The following is a 19,236-nucleotide window of genomic DNA, read 5'->3' as shown; positions in this document are numbered from 1 at the left end:
AGTTTGATTGGCGGAGTGGTTCACTTTTTAGTCGTATTTAACTTTGATTGGTCGTATAAATAGTTTGGAAAGCTTTGACAAATTTTTAATGATGTTGAAATTGACCGCCAAAACAAGCCTGTCTATACCCAACAACCTGGCACAATTGTTACGTACTTTTTTAAAGAAGAAAAAACGACAAATGTTTTTATTTACTATAACAAAAATTGTTGTTCAGCTTACGACGAAGCCTCTCTATATACATCAAATAGTAAAAAATAGAAACAGCGAGTATTCATTCAGTTATTATTGATATCGCAGAATGCTAGAATCCAATCCACGTTTAATTATCGCCACAATCCCTTACATATTCTAGTAACTATGATAGACAAGGCCACATTCGAATTGGTGTACATTAACAGCGGCAATTATAGATAACAAAACTGTAGATATGATACATCATTGGTAAATGAAAAATGAACAGGGCGGATTAACGTTGAAATGATTGTGCAATCGAAACATTTACAAACAATAAAGAATTAACAGTTACGTAGGTTAATAGTGGTGTGAACAATAATTTTGTTTCTCATTTATAATTGGTGATAATATATGTAGGTACATATATACAGAAGGGGAAAAAACATGGAAAATGTTTCCTAGTTCGAAATATCTCAAGTTGGGCTACAATAATAATATTAGATAATAGACATCATCAAATCAATACCGCAGTTTTCACCGGTCTTTTGGCTGCATGTAAGGTCAAATGAGAAGGCGCTTTATTGCGGGTGAGCACGCTGCACAGATGAGAACTGTGCAAATTGAAATGATATGGCTTATTATAAATGATGATTCATTTCGGAAGGCATCGTTGTAACACCAAAAGTTGAGTGAATGGTGTTGGTAGGCGAAGGTATACTTGCACACACGCTTTCGTTGGCCAAGCAACTCTCGTCCGTCACATCACTCAGATCGTCATCGACTTGACTGTTGCTGCTGTGTGAGCGCGGTAACAGCTCGTTTGCATCCGTAAATATCTGTCGAGATCCGTAGCGAATATTGCGAGGCACTTCGTAGCCACCGTTGCACCCGTGGCTGCTGTGATAAATCACCGGATCTCTGAGCAGTTCCAAATAGCGACCGTGTGCACTGGCCATCGATTGAGTTGAACCTTCCGTTGTAGAATTGGACCGGACGATTGATATGGGAGGGCCAATGTGTCGATCCCTCGGATTTCGGACCGACGAGCACCGTTCCAAACGATGCAGCACATTATTGACACCAATAGTTTGCCTTGCGTTAGGGCTCACTAGACCATGAAGCACTGCCGCTATATCGTTGGTGTAGATTGCTGGTCCTTGTTCCAAGGAATGCTGGTCAAGGTAAGAACACGACTCGCTCGATCCCACGGAATCGCGATTTGTTTCCCATGGATCCGTTTCTGAAATTGGGAAAAAAAAGTTGCGGTGAAGATGCGATTTTTTGCGAGTTAATCAACTTAGGTGATGCATACTACGCTAACAACGCAAGCAATAAATAATGTTTAGATGCAGTGGTGTACATCACTGAGCGATTGTGGAAAAATAAAATACTACGCAAGTTGAGCGTGCTCGATGGGGGAAGCTTAATTTTAGCATATATGTAGCAACGAATTCAAAATTAAATGAAAAAAACCCTACAGTGCGATTAAAATAAATAGGCAGCTATTCTGCAGCTTCTTTAAAGAATCGCTACGTAATAATGACACTTTCCACAATCCAAGTTTGAATCTACCTGAATTGAGTTTTTCGTTTTTGGATACAGACTTATTGGTAAATCCACCTAAAAAATGAAGAAAGAACCAATCGGTTTTTTTTTTTTTTTGTTGGCTCAATGATATTGATAGACACAACACATTGTTCTCGTTGTAACTTTGCTGTGGCCTTTTAGGTAGAAAATTAGGTAAAAAAGAAAACCAGTCTTACGGTAAAGTCGATCGCCTCCGACGTAATGACCGTTGTGCACGGCAGTGAAAGGTGAATGTTGTAGTTTGTCCTGAAGATTTAATAATTCCGCAAGGCACTTAGTGAATGTCGGACGGGTGGAGGGTTCATAGGACCAGCAGCTCATCATTAGTTCAAACCTAAATAGCCGAAAGTTAGCTCATCTATCAAATAACATCAGGAAGTCAGTGTAAGTATTACAGAGAATCGGGGCAGTTGGGTGGTCGATCGAGCCGACCACCAGTTCGCACGAAGTGTAAAACTTGAAGGTTAGTTCGAGCAGGATAGGGTTGCTGGCCAAGTGTTAGGATTTCCCATAGCAGCACACCAAACGACCAAACATCTGTTTGGCTTGTAAATACCCCGTCTACTAACGATTCAGGAGCCATCCACCTATTAGGAAATGAGATCTTATTGAGCATTTTGTTTCGACGTTTCAAAACATTTCAAGTCTTCCTCATACTATTTGAATGGATTGACATATTTGAAGTTCAACGTTTCAATTACCTGACTGGCAAGAGTCCTTCGCCTTCCTTCCGATAATAATCGTTGCGGTAAATATCGCGAGCCAGGCCAAAGTCGCCAATTTTAACAACTCGAAAGCGAGGGTCGCGACTAGAGACCAGGCAATTTCTAGCGGCAAGATCTCGGTGGACAAAATGCAGTTCTTCCAGGTAACAGCATCCCTTGGCTACGTCGACACACATGGAAACCAAGTCCAGCAATCCCAACTGGCAACAGGTGGCGCTGTTGACCGGCGGTTCACGAAGAGACGGTCGATTATTTCGCAGGAAAGAGAGAAGGTCGCCGCCTTCCATTAGCTCCAGCAAGATGAAATTGGGATCAGCATCCAAACAAACGCCCAGGAGTCTTAAAATGTGTTTGTGTTTAAATTGGCTCATTAGTATGGCTTCTTTAAGGAATTCGCCTTTCTCTTGATCAGTAGCTCCCTTGCGTAGAGTCTATAGAACAACGATCAAAGAAAAACAATTAGTATGACATCCAAGGAATAACAATTGCAATGTTCCGAATCATTGTACATCAATAGCAACGTTATTTCGTTAAGTTGAAGAGAAAGAATCACTAGGTTTTCAGGGAGCGGATGGTTTTAAATCTCAAATATTCAAAGGAAAATACAACTAAACACGAGATATATGAATTAGAAAAGGGTTTACTGCCAGCACCATACCATAAAAGAGAGTTAAATTTAGACTCGACAATCTGGAAAGATAAACGATACCTTGACAGCCACTTTCGTGTGGTACTGATTCGAACCCGGTAAGTTGCATGTAGTGCCTTCGAAAACTTCACCAAAGGCGCCTCTTCCAAGAAATTTGGTGATAAGTAGGTCTTCAAAGCGAATGTGAGGCAGCAAAGCCAACTCTTGATCTACATCGCCATCGCCGACACCATAAATAGCATTATTCTGCTGAATAAAGCTTTCCCTCCGCGGAAGCTCCCGCAGTGTGGCCAAGTCAGTCATTTCTGACCCTGTGGTGGTATGAGAGATGGTTCCACTAGATTTCTTGCCTTGAAATTGGGTTCGTTTACAAACTGCGAAGGATAAAAAAAAAAGAACGGTTTAATAGAAAATTATTGAATATGAGATTGCTTGTTGGATGAAAACCAATATAAATAAGCATATAGAAAAACCAACGGCTGTACACATACCATAGAAGAGAAAGATGAACATGACCGAGCAGAAAGCTATCAGAGCTGAGACTAAAACAATCATGGTAATGCTGGAGTTGCTTGAAGTCATTTGAAAAGTGGGACTAGATTCACTGACTTCACTCGCACCCATGTCGTTGAATGCCTGTACCCGGAACTGATACCTAATACCTGATTTAAGGTTAGGTACTACGTAGAAGTGATCTGCCAATAAAATTCAAAAAATCTGTTAATTATACGCATCATCCAATATCAGCACAGCAACGTAGACGCCATTTTCATACCTGACCCGTTATATATGGGTTTCCAAGCAGACTGAGAATTTGCATGTGTCGCAGACCTTCCCGATTCTGTTTCATTTTTGCTCCTAACTGATGAGAAATCGGCATCCTCAACATTCCTCATTTCCAGAAGATATCGCAGAATGGGATAGCCGTTGGTCGCCGTGGGTCCCCACCACAACTCAACTAGGTTGTCGACGATTTTCTGCGCTCTGGGTGTGAGCGGTTGATCCGGGACATTTCCCTTGGTAGTCAGAGATAAGCCGTCTTCGTCGGTCGGCCTGCATGGTGATGGGTATTCATACAATTGGCATTATTTATATGTCGCCGGGGAAAACGTTATTTTACATCGGGGATCATTTGAATAGAACTATATCTTACCAAAAGAAATATGTTTTCACGGGGTAATATTCAAGTTTCAAGCGAAAGGAATAACTAGTCCTGGGTGACAAACCGAAGGCGTCAAAATCATACAGATTGTCGGCTGTTGTATCAATTGGCTGTTGAAGTTCTTTCCAATCTCCTTGTTTCGAAATTGACCACAGAAGGGTGTGCCTAATAATTTTGTAACAAATAGAAAAAATGTAAAAAAAAAAAAAAATAAACGATATTTTCTTGTGTCTATTGTCTTCGTACCTGGTGATATTTAGAGTGCTTGGCGATTTCCATTCCAGAGATATTGACGAAGATGTAATATTTTTTATCGAAAGCGGTTTGGGATTCTCGAACGTTTTGGCTGTTGCGAAATCACTTTTATTTGATTGACCGTTGGTAGAATAAGCATTGACCTAAAAAAATAAAATAAGATTATGTAACTATACCAAAATTAATACAACGGCACGGAGCATATTGCGGCGTCAAAAATGCATCCGATTAAAGTGTAAACTGAATTAGAATTGTCCGTACTGTGAATGCGTAAACGCTGTCGGCAGTAAGCGAAGTAATATCCGTGGAATATCGAAGCTGCCCCGTCTGATCCTTGAAACCTTCTTCAGATACCTTCGTTTGTCCTTCGATGGGAGGTCCAAATTTGTTTTCTGACAACCAATGAATGGAATACGTCACATTGATGCCATTTAAGGAAAGCGGCTGAAGCCACTGTACTCGAACGGATTTGGGGCTGATCGGCATAGCGGTGACTTCTCTGGGCTTAGAAGGAGCTAAAATGGGTTAAAAAAAGGATTAAAATAATGAGTAACGAAACTAAAATTTTTATTTGCATTAGAAAGGGAATGGATTGGGAGTTTGGGACAATACCTCCGGCTTGGGTTGAGAATATAACTGCGCTTTCCATCACAATATTTGGCAAAGAATTTTTGACTGGCCAGTAGTGGTTAATGATGCTAACGTGCACAACATATTTGGTGTTCGAGAGGAGTTTCCGCAAAACTACAACGCCATTGCTACTAGTCTACAAGGATCCATTTAAATAAAAGAGTTAATAAAATAATAACACATCATTCGACTGACCAAACCATTTTGTTGTTACCTCATTTAGGCACTTATTTAGATGATGTCGACATCCGTCTGTCTGATTTGACACGTACGGGCCATAGTAGAGATGATAAAGCGGCGGAGGCATAGTCATTCCGTTGCATTTTGCGGGCCTGTGAGGAACTGGCATCGACAACGTGAGGCCGTTGTGGGTGCTGTTTACCAATTTGACACTGTACGGCAAAGAGCTGGGAGCCAGACACTCGATATCTTTAAATTTTAAAGACAAAATAATGTTAGAAAAGCTCTTGATGAATTCGTCTCGGCCGCAGTAATAGAACGACAACTAGATAGAAAACTATTTTCTTGCTACTTACTAGGAAGCGGCTGGAAGTTGGTTCCAAAGGTCAAGACCTTGTAGACATTGACCAGCTCGACCAGCACTTCACTACGACTGGTGAAAGCACTAGTCGATCCGGACTGCGTCGTGCGCTCAATGATGGATAAGGAGCGGCGCATCTTATGTATTCGACGTTCCTTAACATCGATCCTGATTATTCAAAATATAAATTGAATGTTACATCAACTCGGTCGAGTTATAAATTGAAAAAGATTTGACGTACCAGTAAAAATGTGTGCGATCTACGGCCAAGGAGGAAATCGGCCAGCGTCCTTTAAACAGTAGCGCAGATTAAATTGGAATTCAACTGTGAACTCGTACCTAAACAACAACAGGAAAACTATACAAAATACATACCAGTTCGTTTGACTTCCGATGAGCTGAGCTCGGGTGCCGAGTGACAACCCTTCAAATCCGAAGACCAGATATCGTCGTTGTGGGCCGTCCACAAGAGACGGGGGCTATTCGTGTCAGACCAGTCGACAGTCGAAATCGTTTGCAAAGCCAATGGAGGAGTGTAAACGCTGTTGTTGTTAGCGCCAGCAGAGCCGCAGTACTGGGGGTTGTTTAAGAAGAGACAATTTTGACCACCGCGAATGTCCGTTGTCATTAATGTTCCTGTTCCGTTGTGGTTGTCCGACACCCAAATCAACCGACTAATAAATTCAGAACAAAAAGAAGAAAACAGTTTATCACTGTCATCGATCATTATGAGATTTAAGTCTCTAACCTGGTGAACGGGTCGACTTCAACTAATCTAACCATACGGGGATCACGCAGCACAAGACGAGGAATGGTATCTTCGTCGGCCTTTTTGTTCAAATCCAGTTGATAAATAGATGAAACGCCCATTTCTCTTTGTGACCAGTAGGCATGGCGGCTGATCCAGTCAATGGTTAAGCTCTGGCCAGTCCCATTAAGGTGATGAATCTGCAGTAATTAAGTATATACGGTAACGGCCGGTTTTAAACCATTTCATTAATTTTTTTAAAAGAAAAAATAATGTTTCAAAAAGATGTTAAAGTTAATAAATGAAGTTAACCTTCTTGATGTCATTGCTGCTCAAGTCGTGAGAATACAGATCGCCTTGGGTGTCGATCCAGTAAATTTTACGATCGTGATTGATGAACGCCACTGCCACTGCGGGTGATGGCACCGAGATGGTTCTTTTAGCTGCAGATTTGCAATAATAACAGGTTGCGGTTTTAATTATATTTAGATATTATGCTAGCTTTTCATTTTCATAATTCTTAGAGAATTAAATAGAAATAGAAATAGAGCAGTAACTGGCTGTTAGATTTGCATTCTTTTTTAAATAACGTACCGAGAGATTGGTTCAAAGAGGCGTGGTTGTCCAAATCTGCCAACCACAACAAGTTCGAGGTGAATATCACCAAATGGGGAATCGGAGTCTCAACTGAGGTCGATACTTTTAGTGGTCGAGTTTCTGGTCCATAGCCGATTTCAGTGAAGGCTTTAACCTTGTTTCAAAAATTGACACCGGTTAGTTTAAATTCATTGAAGAATGTTTTTTTTTTTTTTTTAGTTTTGCTTTTTAAGTTGACCAACCGTAAAAGTGTAATTATCATCCATCACCAAATTGGGCGCAATAAATTCAGTGGCGCCAGCGGAGACGTCGAAGTCTTGGCAGTCATCGCTAGGCGTTCCATCGTGACAGAAATGTATCCTGTATCCAGTGAGTTCGCCGTTCGACTTGGCCGGAGGAGACCACCGGAAATGAATCACCACCTCCTGTTCGAGACGATCAGTTAAATTGGTAACCAAAAAATACTTCAAACAAAGATGTAAAAAGTGGATTTACAGTTAACACGCTACTCCCGTTGCGAATGAAGGAGACGAAAGCCCGGGGTTTCAGAGGAATTTCCGGCGTGGAAGGTGGTGATCTCAAAATGACGTCGGAAATGTTTGCCGATCCCCAGACGGTGAATGCTCTGATTGAAATAGATATTTCAGAATAAGGGGACACCTTCCAGTGCAACGGCACTGTGTAACGAGCATTGACAGTCACCTATTGATATGGAAGAGGGAATATTAATTGTTTTGGTTTCGATAATAATTTTTGATCTAGCTACTTACCGCAGTGCAATTGTCATCCTTGTAGCTGACGCGAATGTCGTAAGAGACATTGCCATAATTGACATTTGTGATTGGTGACCAAGTTATGACCAGACCTCCATCGAGCATTGGTTTCAGCAGAATAGACGATGCATCCACGGAATCGGGAATGACAGTTGGTCTAGCCGAAGATTCTGAAAAAAATTAAGGAATTATGATTTTTCTTTAAATATTGAATTGCAACAGAATCCAAGAAATGTGTTTATTACGCGAGAGAGGAAGATGCGCTGGAAGAAACCACGAGACGCGTAGCTGCTTGGGACTGTTTAGTTGATAGGTGTTGGTGCCATTCAGATCGCTGATGATGATCTTGTCTTGCAAATCTTGAAGCCAAATTAACCGATCTGACATGTACTGCAATGGACCTTTAAATTCATTATAATTTTCAGTTAGTGACACGGATAAAAATATTTAGAAACAAATAAAAAATGAAATAAGATTATTGATTCAATAAGGGGAATAAAAAAGATTTCACGAGCTCGCACCTCTAGCCGATGATGCGATTTGGTTAATCCATGGCGCGCTGTTTGAGGAATCAATGTTATTTCTGTATAGAAGTGAGTCCCCGTTGAGTTTCTTCACCAGCCAGTAAACTTGGTCTTTATCGTAATCTATGGTCATTCCTAAAGCTGTTTTTTTTTTTAAATACCATAAAATGCGTATGTTAGAATATGATGAATGATATAATTCGATTACGTCATATTTGCATATATGTTACACAGCAGCGAAGCCATATAGGGTGTGACTATTGAAATATCACCTTGATTGCCTGAATGAAGTCCCGAAGACCAGTAGATGTGGCGCTCATCGGCGTTAAGGAAACTACCTTCGACCGAGTGGCCGGTACACCAGACCAGTTTCCCTTTGGTGGAGTGCACAGCTAAAGAAGTAGCCCGGCCGATGATTGGCAACCATTCCGGTTCACTGCCGTCGGCTAAACAGCGTCCAATCTATTCCATTTCGAAAAGAAATCAAATCAAACGAAATCGAAGATCGCGAATTTATTGTTCGTCGACAATCTCACCGTTTGTCTGTTAGTAGAAGACCAGTAGAGTTTACGGGAAAGCCAATCGGTGGCAACACTGGATGCCTCTAGTCCCTCCATGATGGTAATGTTGCGTGAAGGTAAGTCGATGTGGTAGACCCTATTGGTGTTGGTCACGACGTAAATGGAGTCGTTCATCCAGGCCATATTGATGACCTCTACCGATTCTTTGATTCCATGGCGATTTTTCTGTTCTCGATTGGGAAAAAGCGAAAAATTGAGACCCGAAAATTCACGGACATCCTCTCCTACTGAGGTGGATTGGTAAATGGCACCGTCACTGGTCGCCCAGTATATTGGCCTCAGCTCTTCGCCGCTAGCCAGCGTCTTGCCAAAGAAATAGGAGCTGATGGACACGACGTGACCGGAATCGGACGAGATGGGACGAAGCGGAGCGTAGCGCATACGATCGTAATCCGTGGCCGGCTGGACCACAATCGAATAAGTCGTGTTGGGGCGCAAGACATTCAATTTGATTTCGGTGGTGTTGATGTCGTTTTCGGCCACTGAAATGTCCCGTTGAACGTCGCCGATTTGGATGTGGTAGGACCAGTTCTGCCAGGCGCCTCTGCCTCTGTGGGAGACGGTGGACGGAGGGTCCCACCTGACGTAGACGGAATCGGAGCCGAAAAGAGCTTCGAGATTGCGAATGGGCGTCAGTGGAATGGGAGTCGGTTGGCTTCGAATGTCGCAGAGGACGAGAGCTGTGTGGCTGCTTTCGGCTTTCGGGGCAAACCGGTGCACATGGATGTCCCTCTTGGGGTCGACTTCTTCGAAAAACGAATGCCCGAGATTAATCCAATAGAAAACGTCGTCCAGATATGCCATATAACTGACATCTTCCGCGTCACGCAACGAATGCCGAACGGTTTTCGGCCAGCTCCTATACAAGTATACAGCGAGAAAATCAAATATTAGTTAATGCCAATAAATAGTGTATAACGTAGTAGATCTGATCATAATTTAAGGGGCGGCATATACACATACCCGCTGTAAGGAATGGCTTGAATGGTTCGGTTGGTTGGCACGTCGTTCATCATGACAAATACACGGGAATTGATGGGGTCGGCTTTGAAAGCTGAAATGGCGACGTTTTTAACGATTTGCCGAATTGGGCCGTCCAGTTCAGTTTTAACCTCGGCTGCCGATAAGGGCTGATCAGTCAGATAAGCCAAATCGACTATGAATAGACCACCAGTTGCGTCTGTCTCGTTGACTGCCCATACGAGGAAACTGCGCGAAACGAAATCACACCATTTTGTTACCGAACGGTCGTTTTGACGGTCTTCACATTATTCAATAAATTATACTGTAGTAATAAACCGAGTCAAAAACTCACAAGTGTCAATTTAAAATGTACAACAAAGAGGGAAAGAAAAGAAAGCAGCAGTGAAAATTTTGATTTTTCTAATTTTCTAAATTTACCAGAAAAATTGAGAAATAACAAAATTTAATCAATAAAACTATGAACGGGAATTCAGGAGCGTTCGCCGCACTAGAGATTAAATTTTAAGGGAGGGGAAAATACCATCTAGGCTAAAAATCGAATAGAAAATATACGATGTAAAATTAAATAAGCAATATTTAAATTTCCCAAAGGTTTATCAGCGAGGCGGTGAAGTTATCCATTTCAATTTGGGCAGAAAGCTTTGATCTCTCGCAGAGATGGTAATATTAAAGAAATGATAAGTAATTAAAGGAAACAAATAGATCACTTACCCGTTGAACGGATCAACTTCAAAGTGGGACGGTTTATGGGCGATATCAGTCACAACATATGTCGATTCGCGACCATCCAATTTGCAGCGGGAGATTTGCCAGCTGGTGCCTTCGGCGTTCTCGATCAGCAAGTAGAGACGATCAAAGAGCCAATCGACGCTGAGTCCCACGACGTGGACGATTTCTTTGCCAACGTGCCAGCGGTTTCGAACGTCCGATTTCGACTTGAGACTCAACTCGTAGACGTATCCATCGTCGTCGGCCATGAACAAAGAACCTTGACGGGCGTGAACGGCCAGACCTGTTGACAGCAGGTCAATTGATTTAATTGATCCAGCAGCGACAGGTGTTGCGCTTGTTTTGTTTTGTTTGTTTGTTTTATTTTTACCTGTAATGGAGTTGGTCGGACTTTCGTGAATCGGCGATTTTGTGTAATCGATTAGCCCCGGTTCGTGGCGGTAGATGAACTTGTTGTCAACGACGATCAGGAAATATGGCTTCAAATCATTACCAACTATAAAATCAGAGAAAAACATTCAACAAAAATTAAAAGAATGCGAAACGATACTCCCAGAGCGTGTTCAATATAATTCGACATCAATGAAATCAGAACTTACGTTTTTCCAACGGATACGTAGTTACCGGACGGCTTGCGAAAGGGCCAACGCCTCCGGCGACAGAATTACACGCAGCCACCGATACAACGTAAGTAGTGTTGGGTTTGAGATGAACGAAGGTGTAAGAGCGACTGTTTGCGACAACATCCTGTGGCGTTGCAAACAAATAGATATTGTTAACTTTTAGACGCCAACAGCAGCATCATGTAAATGGATCGAGCTATTTTGATACGGACGCAAGAACCTCGACAAGAGGATTGTTTCAACTTATTGGTTCTTTCAGTTGGGAATCAAGTGAGCTCGGTAGCAATTGACAGGAAAGATACAGAGAAAGATGTAATTGTATTATTGCCAGCAGCTATCGAATTTGACGACGAAGAAGAATCGAAGATATCAACCCATCGAACGATATGGATGCTGGTGCTGCTGGTAAACATTTGCCTATGATGCGAAAGAAGAGTCGCCGTTGCGGGGAGATGATGAGCTCCAACGGTTCATGCCCACTTGAACATTAGATGGTCGAAGTTTGTTTACCAACATCAACACGTTCAAACACAGATCACTACATTCCTCTCTATTGCCGCATCCTTTTCTTATTTGGCTCTTTTCCCATTTTCTTGTTCTTTTTTCCAATGGTGTTGCTAGGCGTTTCGATGCAGCGAGTGAGAGGACGCGAGCTGCGAGTTTAGTGCGCCGTTGATTTACGGCAGAACGCGGGGCGAGAGAGAAACAAGACGAAGAAAAAAACCCGAAATCATGTTCACAATCAGTGAGATCAAAGATCATTCAGGTCAGAGCCTGGAGACGGCCAAGGAGCGTATATGCAACCCGAGAGCGTCTTATCGAATCCCTGATCTTCTTCAGCAACCATCGGAGAGATCGTTTGAAAAGATGCACACCATAACAATTTGGCGTCGCCTTGTCCCGCTCTCTCTCGCTCCCTGTCGCTGCTGCATGCATATGTGCTAGAGAGAGAGCCATATTACTGCTGTCAGCCAGCAGCTTAGACTTTTGACGGAGAAAGCCAATAATAATAATAAGACAATTGCGTGTCATTTCCACCGTGAGATCAAGAGAGTTAGCCGCCGACCTTCCAGTCCGCAAACCCTGACAAATGCCGCAGTTGTTTTTTTTTTTTTTTTAGCACAAACCGAAAGCCGTTCCAGTTGCACTCGCGAGAGAAAAGTCAATCGGTAAATGAGTCCGTCCTTACCTGAGAGCCTTGATAGCTGTCGGCCGCATTTTGCGATGAGGCTTCTTGGATGTTGAGAGAATAGGACACGAGCGGTCCGTTGGGATAGTGCGGCGGGTCCCAGCTGATGGAAATGCGGTTGGCGTCCAGGACGACGGCCCGGAGATTGACGGGCGGCGAGCTGGGCAAACCGGAGGGCAACGTCAGGACGGGAGCTGATTCCTCGGACGTCAGCGGCTCCCGATCGGAGGCCAAGACGATCACTAGGCGAAACTGAATCAAAAAGGCGTGAACCAATGCCAGGGACGAAAATAATAAAGTTAGACGTCGGACGATTCGACTGCTGCTGGACCATGGAGCCATGTCATTTAAAAGAATTGAGACTTTGAAGAGGCCAGCGGCAGCACATGCCCGGTGTCATACTGAGCGCTGAGGATGACATTGAACAACAGCGCCAAAGGCCGTCAGCCCGTCACCGTACACTATGCTGACAAGTAGCTGCTGGAATATGGCCGCGACTGCGTAGTGATTGAGACGACTGGCTGTGGCTTACCCGATAGTTGGTGTAGGGTCGAAGTTCGTTCACCGTCACCAGCGATTGGCCGGACCGTCCCGTGGCGTTAGGGACGGCCTCCCAAGTGCTGCACATTTCGGGCTGAGAGTGGCACCATTTGATGGAAACGTTGATCGCGTGGCTCATGTGCAGCCAGCCCAGGCCCGTCGAATTCCATTTCCACTCCAGCGTCACCGAAGTGTTGCTAATCGACCCGGCAATTGGAATCGGCGCCGCGATCCTCCCCATCCGAGCTGTCAAGACAAAATTGTTGTTCTGTTAGTCAACGGGTTTATTAGTCAACGTGTTAGTCAACGTGCAACTTCAACCCACTGTGTGGCAATTGGCGTTGAATTCACAACCAAACTTTTCGCTGCTTCATTTACATGTGGACTATTAGATATTTCGGCTCAAAAATATAATTTGTTAAAAAAAAGACAGAGTTTTGCTTCTGTTAAAATATTAATAAACACATATCCAGTTTCAGTCTTGAGAAAAACAATATTTATGACGACTGGTATCGGAAGAAATTTAAAAAAATAGTCAAATAGAAATTAAAATTCAAAAATGGTGCGCAGTGACATTTTTGAAATAGTTAATTCATTGGAAATGTTTACATTCTCTGGTGTTTGTTGGGAAAAAAATTATGTCAACGATTTGTATACCTTTGATTTCGTCGACGTAAGAAGAGATGGCCAAGTTGCATCCCCGCAAACAATAGAGGGTCTGTCCTCGGGTGTGCCCATCGGTAGAATTCTATTTGTTGTAGAAGTCGAAATAATCAACATAACGCATAAGGCGGAATCGACTAATTGTTATCGGCGTCTTAGCGAAAATCTTATTAGCACTTCAAAAAATATACTAGTCTATCTCTTCTGGTTTCTTGTTTTCACGTGTCAGGTAATCCCCCCTCCCTCTCCCCCTCCATCTGACGTATACGGCTTCTTCATAAAAGTTACCGAAAAGGCAGAAACAAATCTTGTACAATACGTGAAGCCGTCGTCATTCTCATAGCGGTGAATCCTTAGCGATGCTCCAATATTATGGTATTATGTTCCTATATATATACGCTACGGCTATATCGTAGACCGAGAAAAAATTGAAATTCAAACCGCTGCATTTCGGAGGAGGAAACCATCTGCTGATGGTCACTTGATTATTATCATTCGAAAAGAAGATGTTTTTTTGGGGGGGTTATAGATGAGAGATGTGCTGGCCATCATCTCATTGTGAATCCAATAAATAAAAAATCTGTTTAAGAAACTTACGCAGGCGGCATAGCAACTGGAATTCAAGGCTCTGTCCCACTGGCGGCAACCGCCAATGCACTGCAAATGTCAACGAACGAACGAATTGATTCATTTTCTTTTTTAATTTATCACGATTTCTTGACGACAGTTCACTTACGTGTTCCTTTCTACACGATGCATCACACCACAAGTCGTTAGGTGAATTGTCCGGACTGTTCTATATAAAAGAATAATAAACCACAGTTAAAATTTCAAAAAAAAGATTGAAGTTTTGATTTTTCTTTTTAAATGCGATTAATGCTTTGAAAGCCACCTGGTCATAATAATACTTTGTCCAACATGCAACCAAAAGCCTTCTTTTTAAGATGAAGCCCACAAGGTATGCACATAATACTGCGCGCCAAATCGCAAAAACTTTATTGCGCGTACACTTTATTTTGACTGTAGTATTTCCTTTCAGCGTAAGCAGCCGTCAGCTGCGCCGACTAGGGCGACGTGCAATTACAATTCCCTCGTCTCGACATACTGCACGAAAATGATTTTTTTATTGATAACATCCTTGGGAATATTGATGGAGAAGAATCCACCACACCCAAGTACATGTATAACTCGCAAAGTGTTTGAGTTATTATAGTCAGTCGGTTGGTAATTCTCCATTTCCAAGCGCAATAGACGCTCATAATCTTAACTGCTAAATCATTCCAGAAAATCTATACACTATCGCCAGCAACGGAATATCATTTACCAAGTCTTTTACATAGAATTATACGCTATCAGTACGCAGCTGCTGCACCTGAAAAATAAAACGACGTGTATTCTATTTAGAGTAAAACGTAGTATACATGTGAACTGTTGCTATTGATGCGCCACTTCAAAAAATAAAAAAAGGGCAGCAGCCGAATAGCCAATGGCCGAAATGTCGACCAAGACGATAAGGTTGATTAGACTCGGAGGAGAATAGCCTGAGCTATATGGGAGGGTGGAACATGGTTGATGAGTCTGGGGGGGTTGTTCCTATAAGAGGAGGAGAGCGGGTTCACGAAAAGGTCACGATCGGATTTTGTTACATGACGAGTGTGTCAGTCATTGCGCACTTGATGCTGACGAGTCGTGTGTACGTCGGGCGGCCAGCAGAGGAATTGATGATGAATAGCAGCCTTGAAAGCAGATGCCGGCAATCTCAAATGACTGTTAGATGACCAGTCCTTCATTCCCCCCCCCCCCCCTCTCTCTCTCTCTCCTTCTTCGTTCGACAACACTAAACAAGTCGATTGCTGTGTCCAAAACTGAGCCATCTAATCTTCTTTTTTTACGGGACTGATTTTAGAACAAACATGCAGTGAGGTGCTTTGAACTTTACTAGGGCAAAAGTATAGCTACAACACACAGCTAGCGTACGTGTCGGTTATTTAATATTCATCAACTCCAATCGATGCAAAAGATGACGCCGATTCTTCGCGTAAGTTGACACATATTTCTTTCAATTTTAAAAAATAGATCACGCAAAACTAAAAGTGTAGTATTTAATCCATAATATTTGACAAGACGGTAGACGGTCGTCATTTTGTTTCATCTTTGTCTCATTTCTAAGTTTTCTTTTCGTATGTATATAAATTTCTATCAGAGCAGAGCAGACTAGATACGTGTATGTACTTGATGGGCGAGGTCAGAATAGTTTGGATGGGGGGGGGGGGGGGGGAGGGGAGGGGGAGAGCGCGATGTTTAAGCGCGAGAAAAGGAAAGAACAACTTGTAGCCATTTGTACAGTGCCGTTGAAAGATTCCAAGAGTGTGCCGGTTTTGTGACCTCTTGTCGGGTGCTCGGACACCGAGAGAAGAAAAACCGAAAATGCTGATGGAACCTCTATAGCGAGGGTGGGGGTGGGATATATCAGAAGCAAGGGGAGAAGATTGAGCTTGAACAGACATCATCAGGGTAGGACTAGAGCTCAAGAGACACACGTCGTATAGGCCGCGGCCGCCAGCTTATATGTATATGTGTAGCAAGTTTCTGGCGATGGCCAGCACAGCGCTGCATCACACATAGTTGTTGTATGTTTTTCCTTTCCTGAGTGGTAGGCTGTGCGGTGCAAGGGACAGTTTAGAGTTCTGCCTTTGAGTAATAAACAAAAGAAAACAATTTTGGTGTGTCTTCTTCTTCTTCTTCTTCTACTCTTCTTCTTGTGGCCGTATAGAGCGGGAGAAACATTAGAAGAAGAGGCGCATTGGAAATAATATACAAGTCTGTTAGTTCTCTCCAACTTGCAGTCTTGCAGATGCCAGCACTTTTCATCTCTCGCGGGCTCATGCAAAGTTGTTGTTTCCTTCAAGTAAACGCTCCTATTATAATATATACATACTACAGTACATACTACAGTCATCGAAATCAACAGAAAACAGCGACATTTGTCAAGTAGCTTTCAACTCTATACAACATGGAACTATGCCGGGAGGTTCCTAAAGATGTCGCCAGCTCTCTCATAAGTCATAAGCTTTGTCTCATGCTCTCATCCACCATGGACCAATTGATCTTCCGTATAACAACGGGAGAAAGAAGAAAGAAAGGGGGGAATCGGTGACTTAGAGCGGATGAACTTGTTGCGCTGAATGTACACTTCCGCTTCTCGAACTTTCACTTGCTACTTTTTATCTCTTCTCTGTCTCTCTCTGGAAATATCCCTAGACTTTGCATGACACACATTTATGCGCATTCAAATAATTTTGCATAGCAAATATCATCCATGTTTAATCTGTCAAAAATTATATTTGAACTAGCGTCCGCTAAGGTCTTTCTCACTATCGGAATGCAAATGCGCACACTATGGTAAAGTGGTAAAAGTTGAAATAAAAGAAAAATAAGAGAGAGGGGGGGGGAAGAAATAACACAAAGACCAAAAAAAAAAAATAATTTAACATCCGGTCGTCATCTTTTAGTCGATGGTCGACTCTTTTTTTTTCTTTCTCATGTGTACCTGAATGAGCCCTTCATTTTTTTGCTGGCTGTGGGTGGCAGGAAGACACGAGAAGGGAGATTGCCAGAGGGAGCCAAACGAGGTACATAGGGAGCGCACAAATGAAGAGGAAGGGACGCGAACGAGGTTTCAAACTTTACCTGCACTCTCTCTCTCTCTCTGGCGAACCGGAAACGCAATGGGTGAAGTGAAAGGTATAGAAAATAAACGAATGGAAAGTAAACAACGAAAATGACAAATAAAAGTCATTTTGAAAAAGACAAGCAAAACAAAAGGCAAAGGACACCAACACAAGGGAACAACGAAATACGGAATAACGCCAAGCCAAATCATTTATCTAAGTTGCACAATTAAACGTACCTCTGAGGAGCACTGCAAGATGCAGTAGTTTTCCACATGACAGAAATCCACGCACGTCTCGGTGGTTGACAGTTGCCCGATCGTAATGGTGAGTGATAAAAACAGATAAACAACTACGTGATTGAGGGACATGATTGCTGAGTAAAGGATTCCACTTGATTATGAAGAAGAAAAAAAAAAGAAGTCGCTGAAGAACGGCTAGGAATTAGTTTTGATATCCGATTACATAACCTAAATCCAAACTGACGAGTCCACTTCGTTTTAGTCGTAGTTTGGATAGGAGTTGATTTGGCATCAGCTGTGTCCACAAAATATTGGATTTTTTTAGTTCGAAGATCACTTCACTTCACAATAAGAATCGAAATGACGCCTAAAGGTTTGTTTTAAAAATTCACTTGCCAAAGGTTGCGAAACCAGGTCCGCGAATCCATGACTTGGCCAGAACCAGGACTATTTTGCGATAACTAACAAAAGCACACACATAAAATTGCAAAAACAAAAGCCGAAATTCTAGTTATTCGCAGCACTGGATGTAATCGCCAAAGCTTGCGAGGCTTGATGCACACTCAATAATAGTATACGGCTTCTCTGCTGCGTGTTGTAACGTAGTGTTCAGCGCCAAACTCGGTGTAGCTCTGTTATGATATGTCAGCCGACGGCAATGGTATATACTCGATTCACTATACACAACACGCCGGACGTGGCTTGGAAGCCCAATTCTCCAACCCAACTAGGAGGGGAGGGAAAGGGGACGTAATGACTGGCTGCTTAAACTGAGCTGGACCTTGCGAGAGGAACTCGTCAGCCAGCTTGAGCTTGTAAGCTCCTCCTCCCAATCCTCGGGTGCGATGCGCTTTATTAACAGTTTAGAAACTGATTCACAAGTTGCTGTGGTCGCTACACTCTATATACACACACAGGTTCTCTTATCATACACAAACCAACATTTCATCTTTGTCACTATTTCATGATTTTTTAAATGGTGAATAATTTCCCAGGTTGGCCTATTTGATCATTTTATTTAAAAATTGTTATTTTAGTTAATACGTGAGGTATTTCCCTCTTTTTACTAATTCAACCTGAAAAATGGTAAATTCTATAGAAGGTTTCAAAGGAAGATTGAGTAGAAATATAAGAAAATTAAATTACAAAAATGACAAAAAACTAGCCGAATCTACGGCAGTAAAAGGTCGAATCTTATTTCGTTCCCACGGTCGGTCGTACCCCATACCTGTGGGGGTAGCCATCTGGAGTTCCGGTTGTGACCTTCCGGTATACGGTACGTTTGTAACTATATTCAATAAAGCTGGGTTGAAAGAAACTAAAAATTTAAAATACGTGATGGAGTGACTTTGCAATTGATGGACAAAATGGGAAGTCACAATCTTGGAACATTTGCAAATATATATAGTGCACACATAAATATGTTGGTCGAAATCAAATGAATAAATCATGTAGAAGTAGAAAGGATTTTCGTTGTACAGTAATTTTCCCTTTCCAGTTTCTATAGCAACAAACACTTAGAGACTCCACTCAATTTTTTAATTTTAAGTCTGGTGAGGAAAGAAAGCCTATCAAGGATAAAGAGGATTCCGCGTTAAAAAAATTGTGAAAAGGTGTGGGTGTCGCTACAACCGCCATATCAAATG

The 19,236-nt window shown here is 42.4% G+C and overlaps 1 protein-coding gene across 1 annotated transcript; it reads right to left on the bottom strand.

Moving 5' to 3' along the window:
* Positions 1-173: 173 nt before the first annotated feature.
* Positions 174-18,246, bottom strand: LOC124320617 (proto-oncogene tyrosine-protein kinase ROS-like). Its single transcript, XM_046783463.1, has 35 exons — positions 17,588-18,246; positions 14,414-14,473; positions 14,275-14,334; positions 13,672-13,762; positions 13,007-13,260; positions 12,475-12,726; positions 11,262-11,409; positions 11,033-11,158; positions 10,645-10,945; positions 9,913-10,158; positions 8,905-9,808; positions 8,641-8,830; positions 8,366-8,509; positions 8,090-8,245; positions 7,842-8,014; positions 7,567-7,773; positions 7,314-7,496; positions 7,069-7,225; positions 6,787-6,917; positions 6,475-6,674; positions 6,102-6,400; positions 5,968-6,016; positions 5,722-5,894; positions 5,400-5,614; positions 5,168-5,321; positions 4,817-5,070; positions 4,547-4,698; positions 4,292-4,465; positions 3,914-4,191; positions 3,630-3,833; positions 3,199-3,512; positions 2,466-2,920; positions 2,160-2,351; positions 1,941-2,098; positions 174-1,417 (listed from the first exon to the last, which is right to left on the bottom strand). The coding sequence occupies exons 1-35, from the start codon at positions 17,717-17,719 to the stop codon at positions 816-818; spliced, it is 7,788 nt and encodes a 2,595-aa protein (XP_046639419.1). The 5' UTR covers positions 17,720-18,246; the 3' UTR covers positions 174-815.
* Positions 18,247-19,236: the final 990 nt, after the last annotated feature.

This window comes from Daphnia pulicaria, chromosome 1 (genome assembly GCF_021234035.1).
Source record: "Daphnia pulicaria isolate SC F1-1A chromosome 1, SC_F0-13Bv2, whole genome shotgun sequence".
NCBI classification, from domain to species: Eukaryota; Metazoa; Arthropoda; class Branchiopoda; order Diplostraca; family Daphniidae; genus Daphnia; species Daphnia pulicaria.
The sequence above is the reverse complement of the archived record's forward strand: the minus strand, read 5'-3'. Positions and strand labels throughout refer to the sequence as shown.